General features: G+C 41.1%; 1 protein-coding gene across 2 annotated transcripts in view; it reads left to right on the top strand.

The window, feature by feature from the left end:
* The window catches only part of KCNIP4 (potassium voltage-gated channel interacting protein 4), a 391027-nt gene that overhangs the window by 299528 nt on the left and 74144 nt on the right, over nucleotides 1-17355 (top strand). For both annotated transcript variants that reach the window (XM_090267023.1, XM_090267022.1), the window contains exon 2: nucleotides 14007-14131. In XM_090267023.1, coding sequence (XP_090123149.1) covers nucleotides 14007-14131 — 125 coding nt within the window. The remainder of the gene's footprint in view (nucleotides 1-14006; nucleotides 14132-17355) is intronic.

The following is a 17355-nucleotide window of genomic DNA, read 5'->3' on the forward strand; positions in this document are numbered from 1 at the left end:
CCGTCAGGGCACATACCTAGGTTGCAGGTTCAATTGCCGGTCCAGGTACAGATGATGCTTCTCTCTCTTCCTTCCTCTCTCTCTAAAAAGAGCAATAAAAAGATGTCCTCAGGTAGAGATAAAAAAATTAAAATTTTTTCTCTTGACTATCTCATTTTATCTTCATAAAACTCCTGGGAGATTGACAGATCACAGGGGTTATAATCTTCATTTAACAAATTGAAAAATGGAGTGATTAAGTGGCTTGTCCACAGTTGCATAAGTGTCTAGTGACAGAAAGATGGGCATTCTTTTTTCCTGGTCTATCACGTATCTAGCAGGAATCTTCATCAAATCATGAATGAGTGTCAGTATAGGAAAGCCAGAGGCAGGGGTCCCAGGTCTGCAGTTTCCTGTGAAATGCAATAGTGCCGGGCACAGGAGCACACATAGATCATGGCATCTGAAGCCCGCCCTTGTACTGAAATAAACCAACATGTATGTAGATTACTCACACACTGGGACTTCAAATAAAATGCTGTGGCCAGCAGCACCAGAGAGGTGTTAGAGTTAAGAAGAGAAATAATGCTGGGATTAGCCTATTTGGTTCAAATCCTAGTTCTTTGACTAACTAGCTATAGAAACCTTAGGTCAGTTGCTTACCTTTTCCAAATTTAAACTGCCTTTTATATACACTGGGAATAATAGTAACAAGTGTTAATAAAGGTATGTCCAGAAGGTATTCAGCCATGCACTATGAAACATAGAGACATTTATTGAAGAAGATACAAGAAACAAGAAACATTGTACATAGGACAACGATGCCTCAGTCCCCTTCAAAGTAGGCACCTTGGGACATCACATAGTTCTCCCAGCATCTCTTCCACTGTTCAAAACACTCTACAAAATCCTTTGTTGGAATCACCATCAGTTGTCCCATCACATTTTCCTGAATCTCATCAACAGTCTGAAATCTCTTCCTTTTCAAAGGTGATTTTAGTGTTGGGAGAAGCCAGAAGTCACAGGGCACCAAATCTGGGCTGTAGGGGGGTTGAGTCACCTGGGTGATTTGATGTGTTACCAAAACCTCTGCAAGGCTTCCAAAACATAGGACACTTTCAACAGATTCTCAACCACCTTTGAAGCATCTGTGCCACACTTTTATTTGCCCTGCACTCATCGTATTATCCTGGAAATCCTTCTGAATGATCCGAATAATTTCCATGGAGCACTGTTCAAGCTTAACACAAAATCTGATGCAGATTTCATTGGTCTACTCATTCAGTCATTTTGAATGTGATCGCCACTTAGTGCATCTGCTCACTCAAAGGCATCTACTGCCCCCACTGACTAGTACAGTGAGGTCATCATTGTTCACACATCCACATTCCAGTCCACTCTCCTTGGCTGCCAGGTTACATCGATGTTGTTCAAACTATTCTCATTATATTAACAATGGCTGCCCTTTTTCCAGACAGAACTCGTGTGTTCACCCAAAGGACTAAATAAGCATGTGAAGTGTTTACAACAGTGATTGGCTAGTAAGTGGTGACTAAATGTTGGCTGTGATACTGTTATTCTGATAATAATACAATTATCATGATCTCTATAGCCATAGTGACGAATTGAATTTGATCTCAGTGCATTTCACAAAGAGGTAATATTTCAGCAGCACCCTTTGGAAAAGAAGCATCATTTCATGGGAGGTAAAACACGCAGAAGGAGCATTCTAGGTACTTGAAAAGATCAAGCTTAAAACAGCCAAAAGGAATGAGAACTAGGGAGGAGAAGCAGTCCAAAAACGTTAGTTGGCACCAGCATCTGAAAGTCTTTGGTGCAAACATCAGTCTGAACTTGACTCTGCAGTAAAGGGAAGTAACGGGGAGTTGTTCAAGTCTTTTACTTATTTATTTGTATTTTACCTGTGCTGTGTTATTTGGCATATAAAATTATAATATGTTTAAAATGTACATCATGGTGATAAGATATTTTACACATTGTGAAAGAATTCCAGCAAGTTAATTAACACAACTGTCACTTTACCTATTTATTTGTTTCTTTTCTGGTGGGGTGAGGATATTTAAGTTTTACTCTCTTAGAAAATTCAACTGTACAATACAGAGATATGAACTATCATCACCATATTTTACATTAGATTCTCAAACCTTATTTATCTTACAGCTGAAAGTTTGCCCAGCTTCAACCTATCCCTGCCCTGCCTCCTGCCCTTGGCAAAACCCATTTTTTATTTTCTGTTTCTATGAATTTGACTTTAAATTTTTTTCATTTATTTATTTTTTAAGATTCCATATATAAGTAATATCTTGAAGTATTTTTCTTGCTCTGTCTGGCTCATTTAATTTAGCATAATGCCCTCGGGACCCATTTATATTGCCACAAATGGCAGGACTTCCTTCTTTCTCGTGGCTGAATGATATTCTATTGTATATCTATACCATATTTTCTTTATCCATTCATCTGCTGATGGGCACTTAGGTTGTTTCCGTATCTTAGCTATTGTGAATGTTGTGACAATAAACAAGGGAGTGCAGATATCTTTTGGATATCTTGTTCATATATCCTTTGGATATATACCCAGAGGTGCAATTGCTGGTTCAAAATGGGTACTGCATCCTTGCTTCGATTGTGTTTTGAGATGGCTAGAGCTAGCCGAGGGTCAAGAGAGCTGGACACAAGTCTTATCTTGGAAGAGTTGATGGTGAACTGGAAGTTGGAGAAAAGACTAGCAAAGGATCAAGAGCAACATTTAAAAACAAGAACAGGGTGTCAAAACTGTCAGCCAAAGCTACTTGGGTATTGATTTCTGAATCAAGGAACCAGCTGAATCTCAGAACAAAAATAAATCACATGAACTTCCAGTCAAGATGTCAGTGCAGGCAGACATGGCTCACCTCTTTGCACAACCACATCAAAATTACAACTAAAATATAGAAAAACCATCACTCAGAACCATCAGATATTGAGTTGAATGGGAGTGTGACGACTATGGAACTAAAGAAACCACATCCATTGAGACTGGCAGAGGGGTGCAGGTGCAGAAGAGGTCGGTTCCTCACCCAGTGTGGTGGATAAAAATTCAGGAGGGATATCTTGGGAGCAGAGAGTCCTAGTCCTGCACCAGGCACCCGCCTCCCCGGCCCAGGGTTCCAGTGCCAGGAAGGTAAGTCCCCACAACTTTTGGCTACAAAACAGGAGGGATTGAGTTGGTGGACGAAACTGCTGGAGCCCCAAGCAGGTCCTCTCACATACTTATCTACTCAGAAATGAAGAATTCACTAACTGAAATAAGGAACAATTTACAGGGAAACAACAGTATAGTGGGTGAAGCCAGGAATCAAATTAGTGATTGGAACATAGGGAAGCAAAAAACAACCAATCAGAACAGCAAGAAGAGAAAATAACACAAAAACAAACAAACAAACAAAAAAAGAACAATAGTGTAAGCAGCATCTCGGACAACTTCAAGAGGTCCAAAGTCCACATCATAGGGGTGCAGGAAGAAGATAAAGCGCAAGAAACTGGAAACCTATTTGAAAAAATAATGAAAGAAAACTCTCCTAATTTGGTGAAGGAAATGGACATGCAAGTCCAGGAAGCACAGAGAGTCCCAAACTAGATGGATGCAAATAGGCCCACCCCAAGATACATCATAATTAAAATGTCAAAGGTTAAAGATAAAGAGAGAATGTTAAAAGCAATAAAAGAAAATAAGTTAGTTACCTACAGGGGAGTTCTCATAAGACTGTCAGTTGATTTCTCAAAAGAACTTTGCAGGCTAGAAGGGACTGGCAAGAAATATTCAAAATCTTGAAAAGCTGGGACCTACAACCAATATTGCTCTACTCAGCAAAGTTATCATTTAGAATTGAGGGGCAGATAAAGAGATTCCTAGACAAGAAAAACTAAAGGAGTTCATCATCACCAAACCGTTATTATATAAAATGTTAAACAAACTTATTTAAGAAAAAGATCAACACTATGAACAATAAAATGGCAAAAAATAAAATACATAACTATCAACAATTGAATCTAAAAAACAAACTAAGTAAACAAGAAGAACAGAGACAGAATCATGGATACAGACAGCATTTTGATGGTTGCCAGATGGGACGGGGGTGTGGGGGAATAGGTGAAGAGGTGAGGGGATTAAGAAGTACAAATAGGTAGTTACAGAATAGTCATGGGGATGTGAAGTACAGTATAGGAAGTGGAGTACCATGGAACTTATACACGTGACCCATGGACATGAACAATGGTGGGGGGATTGCCTGAGGGAGTAGGGGTGCTGGGGTAGGACAACTGTAACAGCATAATTAAAAAAATAAATCACATGATTCCCAGTTAAATGAGAGAACTAAACAAAGGAATTAAATCACTAACCCAAGACCTCACAATCATTCAGCGTCAAAGGGGGATTTCACCCCATTGTAATGGCCGAGCTTCAGGATTTCATGAGCCTTCTCTGCCTAGAGAAGAAAACAAATGCCTCAATATAAGGGGACAATCACAGAAGGGAGAGGATGAACTTGAAACACATGGTGAAGGTGTAGTTGGAAACCCTGGGGAACGATTGGTGGTACTGAGTAAAAGATGGGTAAGGGATGCAGTGATTCCACCAAAGGGATACTGGTGGCATTAAGCAAGACAAGGTGCAAAGAAAGCCATGAATGTTATGAAAAGATGATCATTTTATTTTAGGTATGGCTTAAAGTGTCTGAAGGACACAAGCCATTTCTGAAACAAGCTTTATGGTCAATCGGTGTATCTTTTTTGTTCAGGTTACCTGTGTCATGAAATCTTTCTTTTTCCCATTTGATTTTTCCACTATTTTCTTTATTGTTAATTTGGGCCCAAAGGGATAGAGTGATGACTGCTTATAAGAAGCTACACAGAAGTTTAGATAAACAAAGCCTTCTTGTTTTAGTCTCTTTTATTAATGATTTCATAATCAGTCACTTGTGCAGTTTCTAGTAGAAGTCGTAAATACCTACTTTCCATTTGCATTGACCTAAACAGTAATATTTGGCCTAAACATAAGTTCAACAATGCTAGTTTCTCTTAGTTTCCTTTATACACTGACATAGAAGCCTAAGACCTCAAGCAGACTCAATTTTACACCCCACCGGGTCGATAAAATACAGGGCATGGCTATGTTATCTGTTTAGGTTGCAGGGTTAAAGCTTAACCTCCTTACTTCCAAATTGCTTTTTTGCCAGGGAATAGAGTAGCATGTATGATGGGCAAAAGTCCTTTACAGAACACTGGCCCGTCTTTGCCTGTAAGCTTTCAGAGGGGAAAAAAATGAATAACAATAACAGAAAGACAAGTTCTGGAGATGAACTAATGGAGGAAACTTTATTCACCTTTCAGCAAAACAGTTTCATCTGAGACTTTGAGTAGAAAAACAATTCCGCCGTAAGTTGTAGAGTTCTCTGCATCTGCTTGGAGGTGGACATACTCTCCAGTGAGTGTTCCTAGAGGTAATAAAAGTCATTTTTAATTTATCTCAGTGAGAGTGTGAAATTAATCAATGCTTTTGTGAGCAGACATGGCAAAATCATCAATAGCAGAGAGCCTTCCTATGTAAAATCATTGACATACATTATTCCATTTAACCATCAGAAATATTGTTCAAGTGCTATTATTAACCCCATGTATCAACTGAGGAGAATAAGGACGTGAGGTTTGAGTGATTTAATCCAAATTATAAAGCTACTAAGCGGCAGAGCTGGTACTCAAGCCCAGGTCATTTAGTCATCTGACAAACCTTATCAATACCTACCTCATGGGAGACATTAATCTTGGTGCTGAGGCTGCAATCTGGAACAAACCCATGAACCCTGGAACCAGACTTTCAGGGTTTATACACCAGCTGTGGTACTGTGTGACCATTGGCAAGTTCCTTAATCTCTCTGTGCCAATGTCTTCATCTTTAGGTTAACAGAACACAGTGGGCTCATGGCAGTTTTATGAGTTAATATATGTAACATGCTTACACAGCGCAAATGCTGTCAAGAGTGGCTTACTATTATTACATTTTTAGGAGAAAGTCTATCAAAATTCAAGAGAAATTCTGTTGTTAGGGCATATTTAATTTAGTGTACTATCATGGGCTTTCTTCTACTCTCTTCATGTTTCACTACTTTATAAATTTTTCGTTTTGATCATAGTCATTGCCTTTCCTGGCAAAAAGAATAACCTAGAATATCAATCTTTTTATCTGCCTCTGTGTGCAAGTTCCAATTTCTTGTTTTGTTTGTTTTTCTTCTTTTTTCTGCCCTCACTCTAGCATTTTTACTGTAGATTTTCTCTCTGTGTATAATGACTGGCAATATAAAGTTTTATTTCCCTTACTTACCATAAACTGTGTAAGACCCTATCACCTATGAAATAATTCCTCTTTTATAAGGGGCCCTTTATGACTTGCCGCAGTAATAATATGGATAATGCTAATAATAAGCATTCCAATAGGTAATTACATTTTAAAATCAAAACTGTGTAAACAGTAATTTATGTTTATGAATAAGGGAGAGACAGTCCATTCATACATGCTGGGAGAAATAGCTCAAGCAATTTTCTTCTGAGTAGTTATATTTTATAACTGATTGAATTCAACCACAAAACTATAAAATAATTCAAGTTCTCCCAGAATAGAAATTGCAATGTCATTGCCAACAGCAATCTCTAACTGAAGACATTTAAAATAATTAGCTGTTTTTGAAGTACTTTTTATTTTTCCAGGTAACATATGAATATTAAGTAGTTTCAAGCACAATTATGAAGGGCTTTTTGGTCCTGATGTACTTTTAGGGTCAGAGCTGAAGAAACACATGCTTGAGTGACAAAAGTTGGAGGGGTTCCGATTGTGCTGGGTGGTCTGGGAATTGCTAGGACTCCCCAGTTTTTCAGATGGATGGATTGCTTTCTAGTCACAGGCTGTACACGTTCAACTTGGAGTTGATCACTCATATACTTCACATGCGTGCCTGAACACAGCTCCCGGTGGGTGGGTGGGTAGATGGCTGTGAAGACGAGAAGAGTTGAGAGGGCTCTCAGGCCTTTCCATGTGGGAGTAAAACATTTGAAGGTGGCAAAGTTGAAAGCATGACTTCCAAACCTGCCCCAGGTTGGAACTCCCCATCCTGAGAAGTCAGATGCTGGAACAGGAAGGAGAAAGACGGCTTTGTGTCTGATCTCAGCTCCTTCGCTAATCAACCATCAACCATATGGTTGTGCTCACTTGAGCAAATTCCTTAGTTCTTGAACATCCATTTCCTCAATTGATTATAATGCCAATCATTTGAATGTTGGGAGGGGTGGAACCAAGGAATGGGATGCTCTGAGCATAGGCACCCTGCTAATGCCTGTACCCGTTTTTGATATAGAAAGGAAGGGAGGGAAAAAATTGCATGTCGTGTAAAATAGTTTTGGAAATCTTCCCCCAGGCAGCTTCATCTTTGTCCTGATGTGTCAGACTTGAATATTAAGCAGACTATAGTATCTCCTTATTCCAGAATTTCTCAGGAGTAGTTTCCAATTGCTATAGTTAAGAATCCTACAGCATTGTTTAGTGTAAAGCTAAAATCTGGAGTAAATTAAGTCAAAATCTCCTCCTATACTGGCCACTGGACCCAGCTTCTAAATAATCATATGTAACATGTCATTAGATGGTTATCATTCTCATCATGATGTTATTGTCATTCTGATAAAGTCACTATTAAATAAATTTAATAAATGGTAAACATTAGGAGTAAAGACTCAGGGCATATTTTTATAAATGAGATAAATCAATGTAAGTCAGTCCAGCTGGATCTTTGGCTTAGACCTGCAATTTTGAGTAAACCAGTGTCCCACAAGAGGCACACCGGTGAGCTGCAGGAATTTTTACAACATGCAATACCTGACTATTTAGTCAAGGTCACTGACTTCTTTTCCCTTAGATTGTCAAATAAAAGAAAATTACAAAAGTCAACACAATAGTCATCTGGTGTGAATGGATCAAAATTATACCTATTTTGTTGTCAGATCAGCAAAACAATATAAAAAAAAATGTTTTTTGTGCGCTGCAGAATTTTAGTAATTAGTTTATGTGTGCCATGAGATGAAAAAGGTCAAAAATTTCAGGCTTAGACAAATCAATTTCAGCTCAAATAGAATTTTAAAGTTATATTATCTATGATCATTTTATAATCAAAAGTGGATACTTTTTTTTTAAAGAAGGATCATGTTGTATTGAGAAATGAATCTCTTTGTAGATACTCTGTAGGGGATGCTTCAGATACTTACGTATTTATTTCACTTCTTTGGTGACCACTTTTAGGGCCAGACTGGCTGCTGTTGGACCAGTGGGGCCAGCAGTCTTGCTCCTGAACCAAAGTGGGGTCGGGTGCCCGCCACCATCAAAAGGCAAACTCTAGAGGCAGAGGCTGGTGAGAAGGGAAGGGGGTGTTTATTTAAATGCTTAATAATCTGAGAGGATCTGGGACTCCCTGTCTTTGGGTTCACTGGACTCATTTCTCCCTCAGACTGCAGACAAAACCCAGCCACCCCCAGCAAGACCCAAACCAAAGGCAGTACCCAGAATTCCTGCTCCATTTTTAAGTACCGTCCTTTGGAGCATGAGGTGGCTAAGTGATCATCCTAGAATCTTAGCTTGTTCCCAGCTTTTGTCTGTCTCCAGGCTCCTTCCAGTGCCACCATGGCCATGCAGCTTCCAGTAGCAAGGTCCCATGCTCCTGGGCAGTGGAGCCAGAGAAGGCACCGGCAAATGCTCCACTAGGTCAGCAAGAGGGGGACTTTCTCCTGGAGGCCATGGGCTTTGCCACTATCATCACGTGGCCAGTCTACCGTCTGCGTGCGGATGGATCCTGAGCAGCAGTCCCAAGCCAGAGAGAGTTTTCTTTGTTTCCCTGGGTTTTTATTAGTTTGAGGTGTGGGTCAGACCAGGTGCTTTCTCAGAATGACCTATTTACTTCTCAAACTTCTGTGCAGCTCTGGGAGGGTCCACCCCTGACCAGTCCCTTCTCTTCCCCAGGCTAGACTGGCAGGCCTCTTGGGTCCAGCACTTCCCCGTACTGCCATTCTGACCTCAATGGCACATGTGTCTGCCTTCACCTGGTCCCACTTTCAATGAGGTACCCAAAGGGGGGTAGGAGTGCTTCCCCCACCATCCAATTAGCTTACTAGCCTCACGCATGCTCAGTGCAATATTTCCTGGGGCTAGGAATGTGCCACCAGAAGTGGGAGTATCTGCACCAGGGCTGCGCGTTACAGGCACAAGCTCGGTTACCCAGGCATTGCTGCCTCACTGTGGCCCCGGGCAGTTTGCCATCTCCTCTGGTGGGCCTTCCTGTTCCCACCCTCCCCCTGCTCCCTGCTCCCTGCTCCTCCACCTGGTCCCAGATTATCAGCATCCGCCTGGCAGATCCAAAGAGAAGACTCAGAGGTGAGGCCCTCACAATGTTATGATACAATCTGGCAAGGACTCGACTCTGTGTGCCTGACCTGCGTACTGAACCACCTTCTTAAAAATAAGTGACATTATTTTCATAAAATGGCTTTGTTTCAGCATTACAGGCCTTGTTTCCAAACACATGTATTAGGACCACAGGCCTCACGCTCATGTTTGTTTATAAAGCAGGATGTTCTGCAGTTATGTTGTGGAGAGCATGGCTAATTATGAGTTGGGCTGTAATAAGCTTCTCCTGTACTTTAATAGAAGTTGTAAGAAAGGGGAGAAAGATGACTATTTTTAAAACTCATTCTGTTGTTCCCAAGTGATATGAATTCCAGTTTCTAGCCCAACTGTGTCATGACCTAAGGGTACCATTGATGTGGGCATAGAAAAGTCTTGGCTTTTCTGGGACTGAATTCTAAGAAACAAAGAACACAGAGAGACAGCCAGGAAGCTCAAGGGTGTCTGGGTTTTCAAATTTATTGTCTGATTAAAATTAAGTCTGTTAGCAGATACATGAATTAAAATACTGTTTGTATTCAGCTTGTCTCAGGATGCGAAGGCAGCACTGGAATTAGCAACTCAGCAAGATGTGAGTTAACAGAGGCCTGAAGGCAATTTAGGAGGCCGGAGTCCCACATGGCTCTCATTTTCATCCCAGACAAACCCCTCAGCCTCTCAAAACTTAAATTTCTCAGTGATAAAATGAGGAAACTCAAACAACCCTGCGAGTTCTTTCCATTTCTGAGATATCTTCTCTTCCACACTTTATTCTACTCTTTTCCAATCAGCGCATCATGGGCCACCATTCCAGAATCTGCACAAGGCAGCCAGGCATGTTTCCCCTGAGGCACTGGGGATTCAGCGGATACCTGGTTTGTGGTTTTAAATCTTTTATCCCCTAGGATTTTAGACCAAAATTCTCATATATAACTTATTATCTCTCAGATAGCATGTAGACTAAACTCATGATTTTTGGTGTCAAAAATCCAGGGATCAAATCACATCTTCAGATATAGTCATATTGGGGGTTAGAACTCCAACATATAATTATCCGGGGGCACAATTCAACCCATAGCAGTAGACCAAGGAGGGAATGGGAGGTAGGACATGAACTCAGTGGAGAGAGTCAACTTTTCTGAGATATTTGACAGTGCAGGAGAGGAGAGAGTTTGTCATTACTTTTGTCATTGTTGAGGGATCATGTGGCCAAGTAGAAAGAACATAAGCTTTATCATTAATGATTTGGATCTAAATTGTGTCTCTTTTTTTCTCCTATGTGATATCTGGGCACTCATTTTTTTTTTTTTTTTTTAATCTCTATGAGACTCACTACCTACATATGTAAAAAATGGACAATTACATCCCATCTTGAAGTTATTGCAAGGACTAGAATAATGTCAGTAGAGCCCATCTCCTGACATATAATAGCAGCTCAGTAAATGTTAAGCATCATATTTAAAATCCCCCCAAATGCATGCTCTTCAGTGGTGGCTCAGTCCCATCACATATTTCACACAGACTCACGCTATGCTCTTCACAGAGTTTGCCTCCAGGAATCAGAGTTTTGATTGAGTTATGTGGTGTCATTTTTTAAATTGATCATAAGCTAGTGATTGCTGATGATTTCAGGTGTGGTTTTAGAGCCTGTCAGCCTCTTGGAAATAGAAACAGCCCTTGGCAGGTAGGAGTCATTAAGAAGTAAAGGTACCTGTCAGATGGGAAAACAAGAGAGCTTGCAAGCAGGCACTCCAAGTGTGGTGTTTTGAATATTGCATGTGGTGCTTAGAATATTGCTTGTGCTGCTCAGCTTATCACAGGCACTTAACTCAATTTCACTGACCCTTCAGCCCCGGGCCCGTTGTCTTGGTCTCAGCGTCTGCAAGTCTGGACAGCTAGGGAAGAAGCTGTGTTGCGCATGTGATTCAGACTGCTGTGTGGTTACAAAGGCCAAGAGGTTAATATGCTGTTTTGTTTCTTTCCAGTGGAAGGATCACTCGGTCTAGAGGAGGCCATGCTATGATTGAAAGACTGCTCAGAAAATCTGATTAAAATTTCCTCTACTTTTGCCTATGCTGAGTTTCTCAGAATAAGGCAGAGTCAACACAGTGATTCCAAAGAAGACATTTAATGTCCACCAGTGGTCCACGGACCTCAATTTGGGAAATACTTTCCAGAGGGCAGCTAAGGGTCGCAGAAAGTAGCAGCAACACCATTTGTTCATTGACTCCTGCATTCATTCATTTACCAAATAATTCTTCAGCCACAGTGGGATGTCAGATTCCATGCCAAGCCCAAAGAATATTCGGATCTGTAAGACATTACTCCTATCTCCAGGGAACTCACAATGTAGAGGACAGACACGAAGAAATCACAGCATGCTGCTATACATGCTATATGAGAGGGAGGTAGGGTGTAAGAACTCTGACCGGGGAGCCATCGGGCCACATGGTGGAGCAATTCAGGGAAATTTCAGAGAGGAGACAGTAATGTTTGAATGGGATCATAAAAGATACATGCATTTCACCAGGTGGAATAAGGGAAGAGGAATATTTTAAGCTGAGGAAATTATACTGCAAATGATTCAAAAACAGGTTACATCAGGACATTTGTCAGGAAATCAGAGTCTATTTGTTATTGTCTGTTTACATTAGAACTGTTCAGTGGCACTCACTTCTGCATTGGCAACTGCAATAGCTACCAGACAGCCCAATGGATGAACAGCAGTTGGAGGGAGGACCATCCTCCTTCATTTGTGTTCAGCACTCATTGCGTAGAATCACCTTATTTGCTCCATGAACAAAAGAGGAAATGCAAGGAGCTCTGTTTTGGCTTTTTTTATTTTCCTCATAAAGCTCAGCCTGAGGTCAAGTTGTGAAAGCCTTGCTGCTTTTTGCTGGCTGCTTTCTGTCTTTTCCCATCCCTTAGATGCACACACAAAAAATGCTCATCAATTTTTTCCTTGTCACCTCAGAGTTTATTCTTGGTCTTTCCCTCTTTTCATGTCCCTTTGTTATTCTTACCCATCAATCACTGTTCTGCAGTTCTTCCAGATCACTGTTGCAAAATAAATTAATTTGATACAAAAAGTACAGGAAGAAATATTTGCTTTTACCTCTTCTTCCTCATTTTGACATGCACAAGTATCTGTTTCCTCATCGTTATTAGTCTTTTGTAAACTCCTTGAGGACAGTGATGAGGAGGACATGCTGAGATTAGACTTCCCTGGACCTTTTTTCCCTGCGAAGAGCTCTGGCTCCTCACTGGCCTCAGTGAGACAGGGCAGAACTGCGTAGGGACAGATCTAGTGAGAGGAAGCATTATCAAATATGAAAACTGATGAGACTTTCATAATCAAAAGTGACTACATTTCCAACTGACACATGAAACGTGGACTTGGGAGTTCTGGCGGTCCTGGGTCCAGAGTTGATTAGAAGAAGCTGTTCTCCTGAGCCTTGTCCCTCTGAGTTGGGAGTCTATACCCAAGAGGAAGGAATGGAATGGAAGGAAGCTCTGGCCTCGGTACTGGCCCTGGATGCTTCTGCCCCTGACAATCCCCTTAGCTGAGGTTTGGACTCATCTATGGCAGGAAAAATTCCTTAGGCCTCCCATGGGACCCACTGCAAAGAAGCTAGACTTTGAAACCCAACGACCCAGATCCTGATATATCCCAAGACCTCCCCATGTATGTTCTACATGACCCTAGAACAAATATGCAGATGTTACTTATGAGGAGGGAGGGTCTTATGAAGAAATACCCATCGGGATTAATTGGATTAAACAAAGCAAAACAAAATTCTTCATTGCAAGGTCTCTCAGAACTTCATATTCATGTGTTTTGCTCCCAAACTATATTAACATTTGCAGTTCCCAAATTCATATGGACTGAAAATTATTTTGCATAGAGCATCTTCGAGAAATTATAGTATAAATATAATTCACCAAGCAAAGTGAAATGTTTTGTAATTTACCTGTAGCTGTGGATTTTCTTGGCTGCAAAACAGGATCTGGCCAGAAGTTCCCCAAGGCCTTGGTCCCTCCAGTGTGCACCCAAGAAGACTGAGTTTATGCCAATCAAACTGGCAGCTGATTTTACTCACCTGATCTGACTACTTAATTGCAGCCCCTGGTGAAATACTTGATTTCAAAAGAATCCTCGTTCAGTATAAATGAAGTCCTGTTTCATAGATGCATGATACAAGGGTGATGTTGGTTGCTCTTAAACTAAAATTCTTTTTTTATAATTAGTAGTTGGTATGTATACACAAATCCCAGGTTTTAAGTTTTCCATGATTTTCTTTCATTTTTCACACTGTACTGCATAATGTCAGTGTTACAATGTCTAATGACTAGAAAATATTAAGATTATTATGTAGAACTAGCCTGGCTCAATACTGTAGACTCTGGGAAGTATAAATATAGATTGGCAGTGTGAGATCCACTCCTCTGGAAAAATAATAGGCATCTAATGAACATTTCTCTTTGCTTGCCTGTGGAAAAGCGTCAGCGCGCCATGACTGCTCCTAAGACTCTGCTTGCTTTTCCTCTGCAGACAGCGTGGAAGATGAGCTGGAGATGGCCACCGTCCGGCATCGGCCAGAGGCTCTCGAGCTTCTGGAGGCCCAGAGCAAATTCACCAAGAAAGAGCTCCAGATTCTTTACAGAGGATTTAAGAATGTAAGAACTTTCTTTTTGACTTGACCTTCGCCTCATTCTCAGAGGAGCATTGAGAAGTGGGAGGGAAAGGGGAACATATACAGTCTGTAAGGGCCCCGTTGGGTGTGCACTTCACACCAGCTTTTCTAGATGTGACTATTGTCCACGACCATGTGGGCTTTGACTCACCAGTGCTCACCAACGCTCACACATTGTAGGTACACACTGAACAGGGTGAGTAAAAGAAAAAGGTTTATTCAATTCAATTCTTAGTTGGGACTTTTTTTTTCTTTTTCAGCTATAATGATATCATTTTGATAAGCCCCAATTGTCTCTTCATTTTTAAACTATAGTCTGAAGCTTGACTTGAAACTTGACTATAAAGTGGGGCCCATCAAGGAAGTCCATTCCTAACACTGAAGAAATGTCAAGATAAGTTCAATAGCCTCTAAAAGACCATACCGCAATGACTCTAGACCACCGATGTCTGTAGGTAGCCTCTGAATCCAGAAGTCTGTGATCCAGGTGTGACTCTGTACTCTTTCCTCAGTGAGTCATCTTCAAAAACAATGATAGTCCAGGCACACCAGAGGCTGAGGGTGGGAGACAGTGAGTGGTCCAGGCAATCGATCAGACACAGACATATACTCTTCTGGAATCTTTGGTATGTGCTCAATTTTAAGCTAGATATTGCAGGTTATTCAAAAGCTAGAGAAGATATGCTTCTCTCTTCAAAGGGAGTATGGCCTGACCATAAAGAGAGAAGACTTGCTGTCATGAAACTATTTGAAAGCAATTCATCTTTAAAAGTATGATACCAACGGTGGTGGTTGTGTATCAAATGGCATGCACAGTCCAAGATGTACTGTGTTCTTACACACCTGGAAGCCACAGTGGCTACAGGGGCTCCTTGAGATCCCAATTCAATTGTTTTGATTCCTCCCCAAACCCACTCTCAAAGAGGCTCAATGTCCATAGCCCATAGAAGTCTATAGTGTCCCAAGGTTTCTGCTAATTCCAGCCTCTTCAGCTCTGACCACTTCAAATAGTACCTCTGTCTAACCTCATGCAGTCCAGATGAGAAACTCTGCCCCTGCTTTGCTATCCATAAAGAATTTACTCAGAGAATTGGCAAATCTAGTTGAGTTTTCAGAGTATATTTGTAGGGTTCCATCATGCATACTGAACACAACCTTCCACCATCTGTCTCCATTGGGTTTCTCTCTATCCCATTTCTGCTCCTCACCACTCACCTTGTCTGGGCTTTCTAAATTTTTCTCCCCTCATTACTCCTCCAAAACCTGGTTCTCTGCTATCATCCAGGCCTTTGTGGGGGTACACCAAGTGGGGAAGAGGGAGATATAATGGAGATGGGTGTTTACTACATAGACACGAGACTCTCATAAAAAAGATTCTTGAGCCCTGGCTGGTGTAACTCATTGGATTTAGTACCAGCATGCAAACTGAAAGGTCACTGGTTCAATTCCCATTCAAGGCACATGCCTTGATTGTGGGCTAGGAACCCAGTTGGGGGTGTGTGAGAGGCAACTACACGTTCATGTTTCTCTCCCTCTCTTTCTCCTTCCATTCCCATATCTCTAAAACTAAATAAATAAAATCTTTAAAAAAATAATAGGGGTTTCGATGTGTAATGCATCTATCTAGATGACATATACAAATAACCATGCATAAAGAGGAAGGGGCCAGTTTGCAGACTTCAGAGTGATCGAGACTTACAGTGAATGAGCTGCACTGATCCCTGGCAGCAGCAAACCCCCGAATGGCAAGGACGGGAAAGGAGAGAAGGTGAGAAAGACCAAGCCTTGGCCCAAAGAAACGGCTAAAGAAAGGATAATGTAACAGAATAGAACTTCAACTGCATTCTTGTGAACATCTCAACGTCTTCGCTCCAATTCAAAGATCTTGTAAAAAACCAATGTATTTCTTTTTAACATTGGATTGTGCATCAGACACAAAATGCTTGTTGACAAAAGAACTTCATCCAGCCTCCCAGTATCCCTGCAGTCCTGGACAGCTGATCTACACTTTTTCTCCATTTCCATCACTGCTGATCTCTCCATGGGGGACCTCCATGCCTTTCGCTCCATTTTGGTGCAAATTGGAATCATGCTTACTGCCATCATCGAACTCAAGGGCCGGCATCCCTGCAGCATGCCTTACCCAAGTTGTGCTTCGCAAAATATCGCCCAGGCTCCAAAGTCTGCATTCATTAATTTATTTCATTTTTTTCTTTTGCCTACTTGTTCTGTTTTCTTTTCTTCACCCTCTTTCCCCAACTTTTCTTTCGACCTTCCCTACCCTTCTGATCTCTTCTCTCTCCTCCTTTCTCCAACCCCCCCTTTTTCTTTCCTTTTTAAAAATTCTCACCTGAGGATATGTTTCTTGATTTTGAGAGAGAGAGGAAGGGAGAAAGAGAGAGGGAGAAATATCAATGTGAGAGACATCAATCAGTTGTCTTCCTTACACACCCCTGCCGGGTCTCAAAACTGCAACCTAGGCATGTACCCTGATCAGGAATTAAACTCCCAATCTTTTGGCGTACAGAAGGCACTCCAACGAACTAAGTCCCCCTGCCAGGGTGCTCTCTCCATTTTTTCCCTTTCTTTGTCTTTTCGTCTTATCAATTCCTGTCTCCTTTCTTTTACTCTTACCTTTTTCCTTTTTCTCTATTTTTTCTCTTCTCTCTTCATTGTTTTTTCTGTCCTGCCCACCCTGCATCATGAGATAAATTTCCATCAGACCTTTATATGCCTCAAGCATATTTTAAATACTTCTTTAAAAGAAAAGACTTAGCAATTTGCTCAGAAAATGTTAATTGATGTCTCTGAGAAATCAAAAACAAGAGTGGTATTTTAATGTCTATGCATTTTCTCCCAGTCCAAAGTACAACTCAATAAAAACTGCCCTAAAATTCAGCAAGAAAACACTAACGTAGGTCAGCAGCACTCATGTTTTACAGAGAGGCAGCAGTCTGACCACCCTGGCACCAGAGAAAGCAAATCAGCTGCCCTTGGTTTCCTGAACACCGGTTATCTCAAGCCCTTACGTTCAAAAAATCCTTTCCCTGGAACCAATTAGGATATTCATTTTTAATGAACCCTTTTAAAACTCCCCATATTTTGATGTAAAGGATAAACTCTTCATCAACATCTTAAAATCGTCACACAGAAATGACTTAACATGGCAAGGCATCCTGCAAGTGAAGATCACCAGAGCCCCCTGTC

Source organism: Furipterus horrens, unplaced genomic scaffold (assembly GCF_987537825.1).
Source record: "Furipterus horrens unplaced genomic scaffold, mFurHor1.1.pri manual_scaffold_2, whole genome shotgun sequence".
NCBI lineage: Eukaryota > Metazoa > Chordata > Mammalia > Chiroptera > Furipteridae > Furipterus > Furipterus horrens.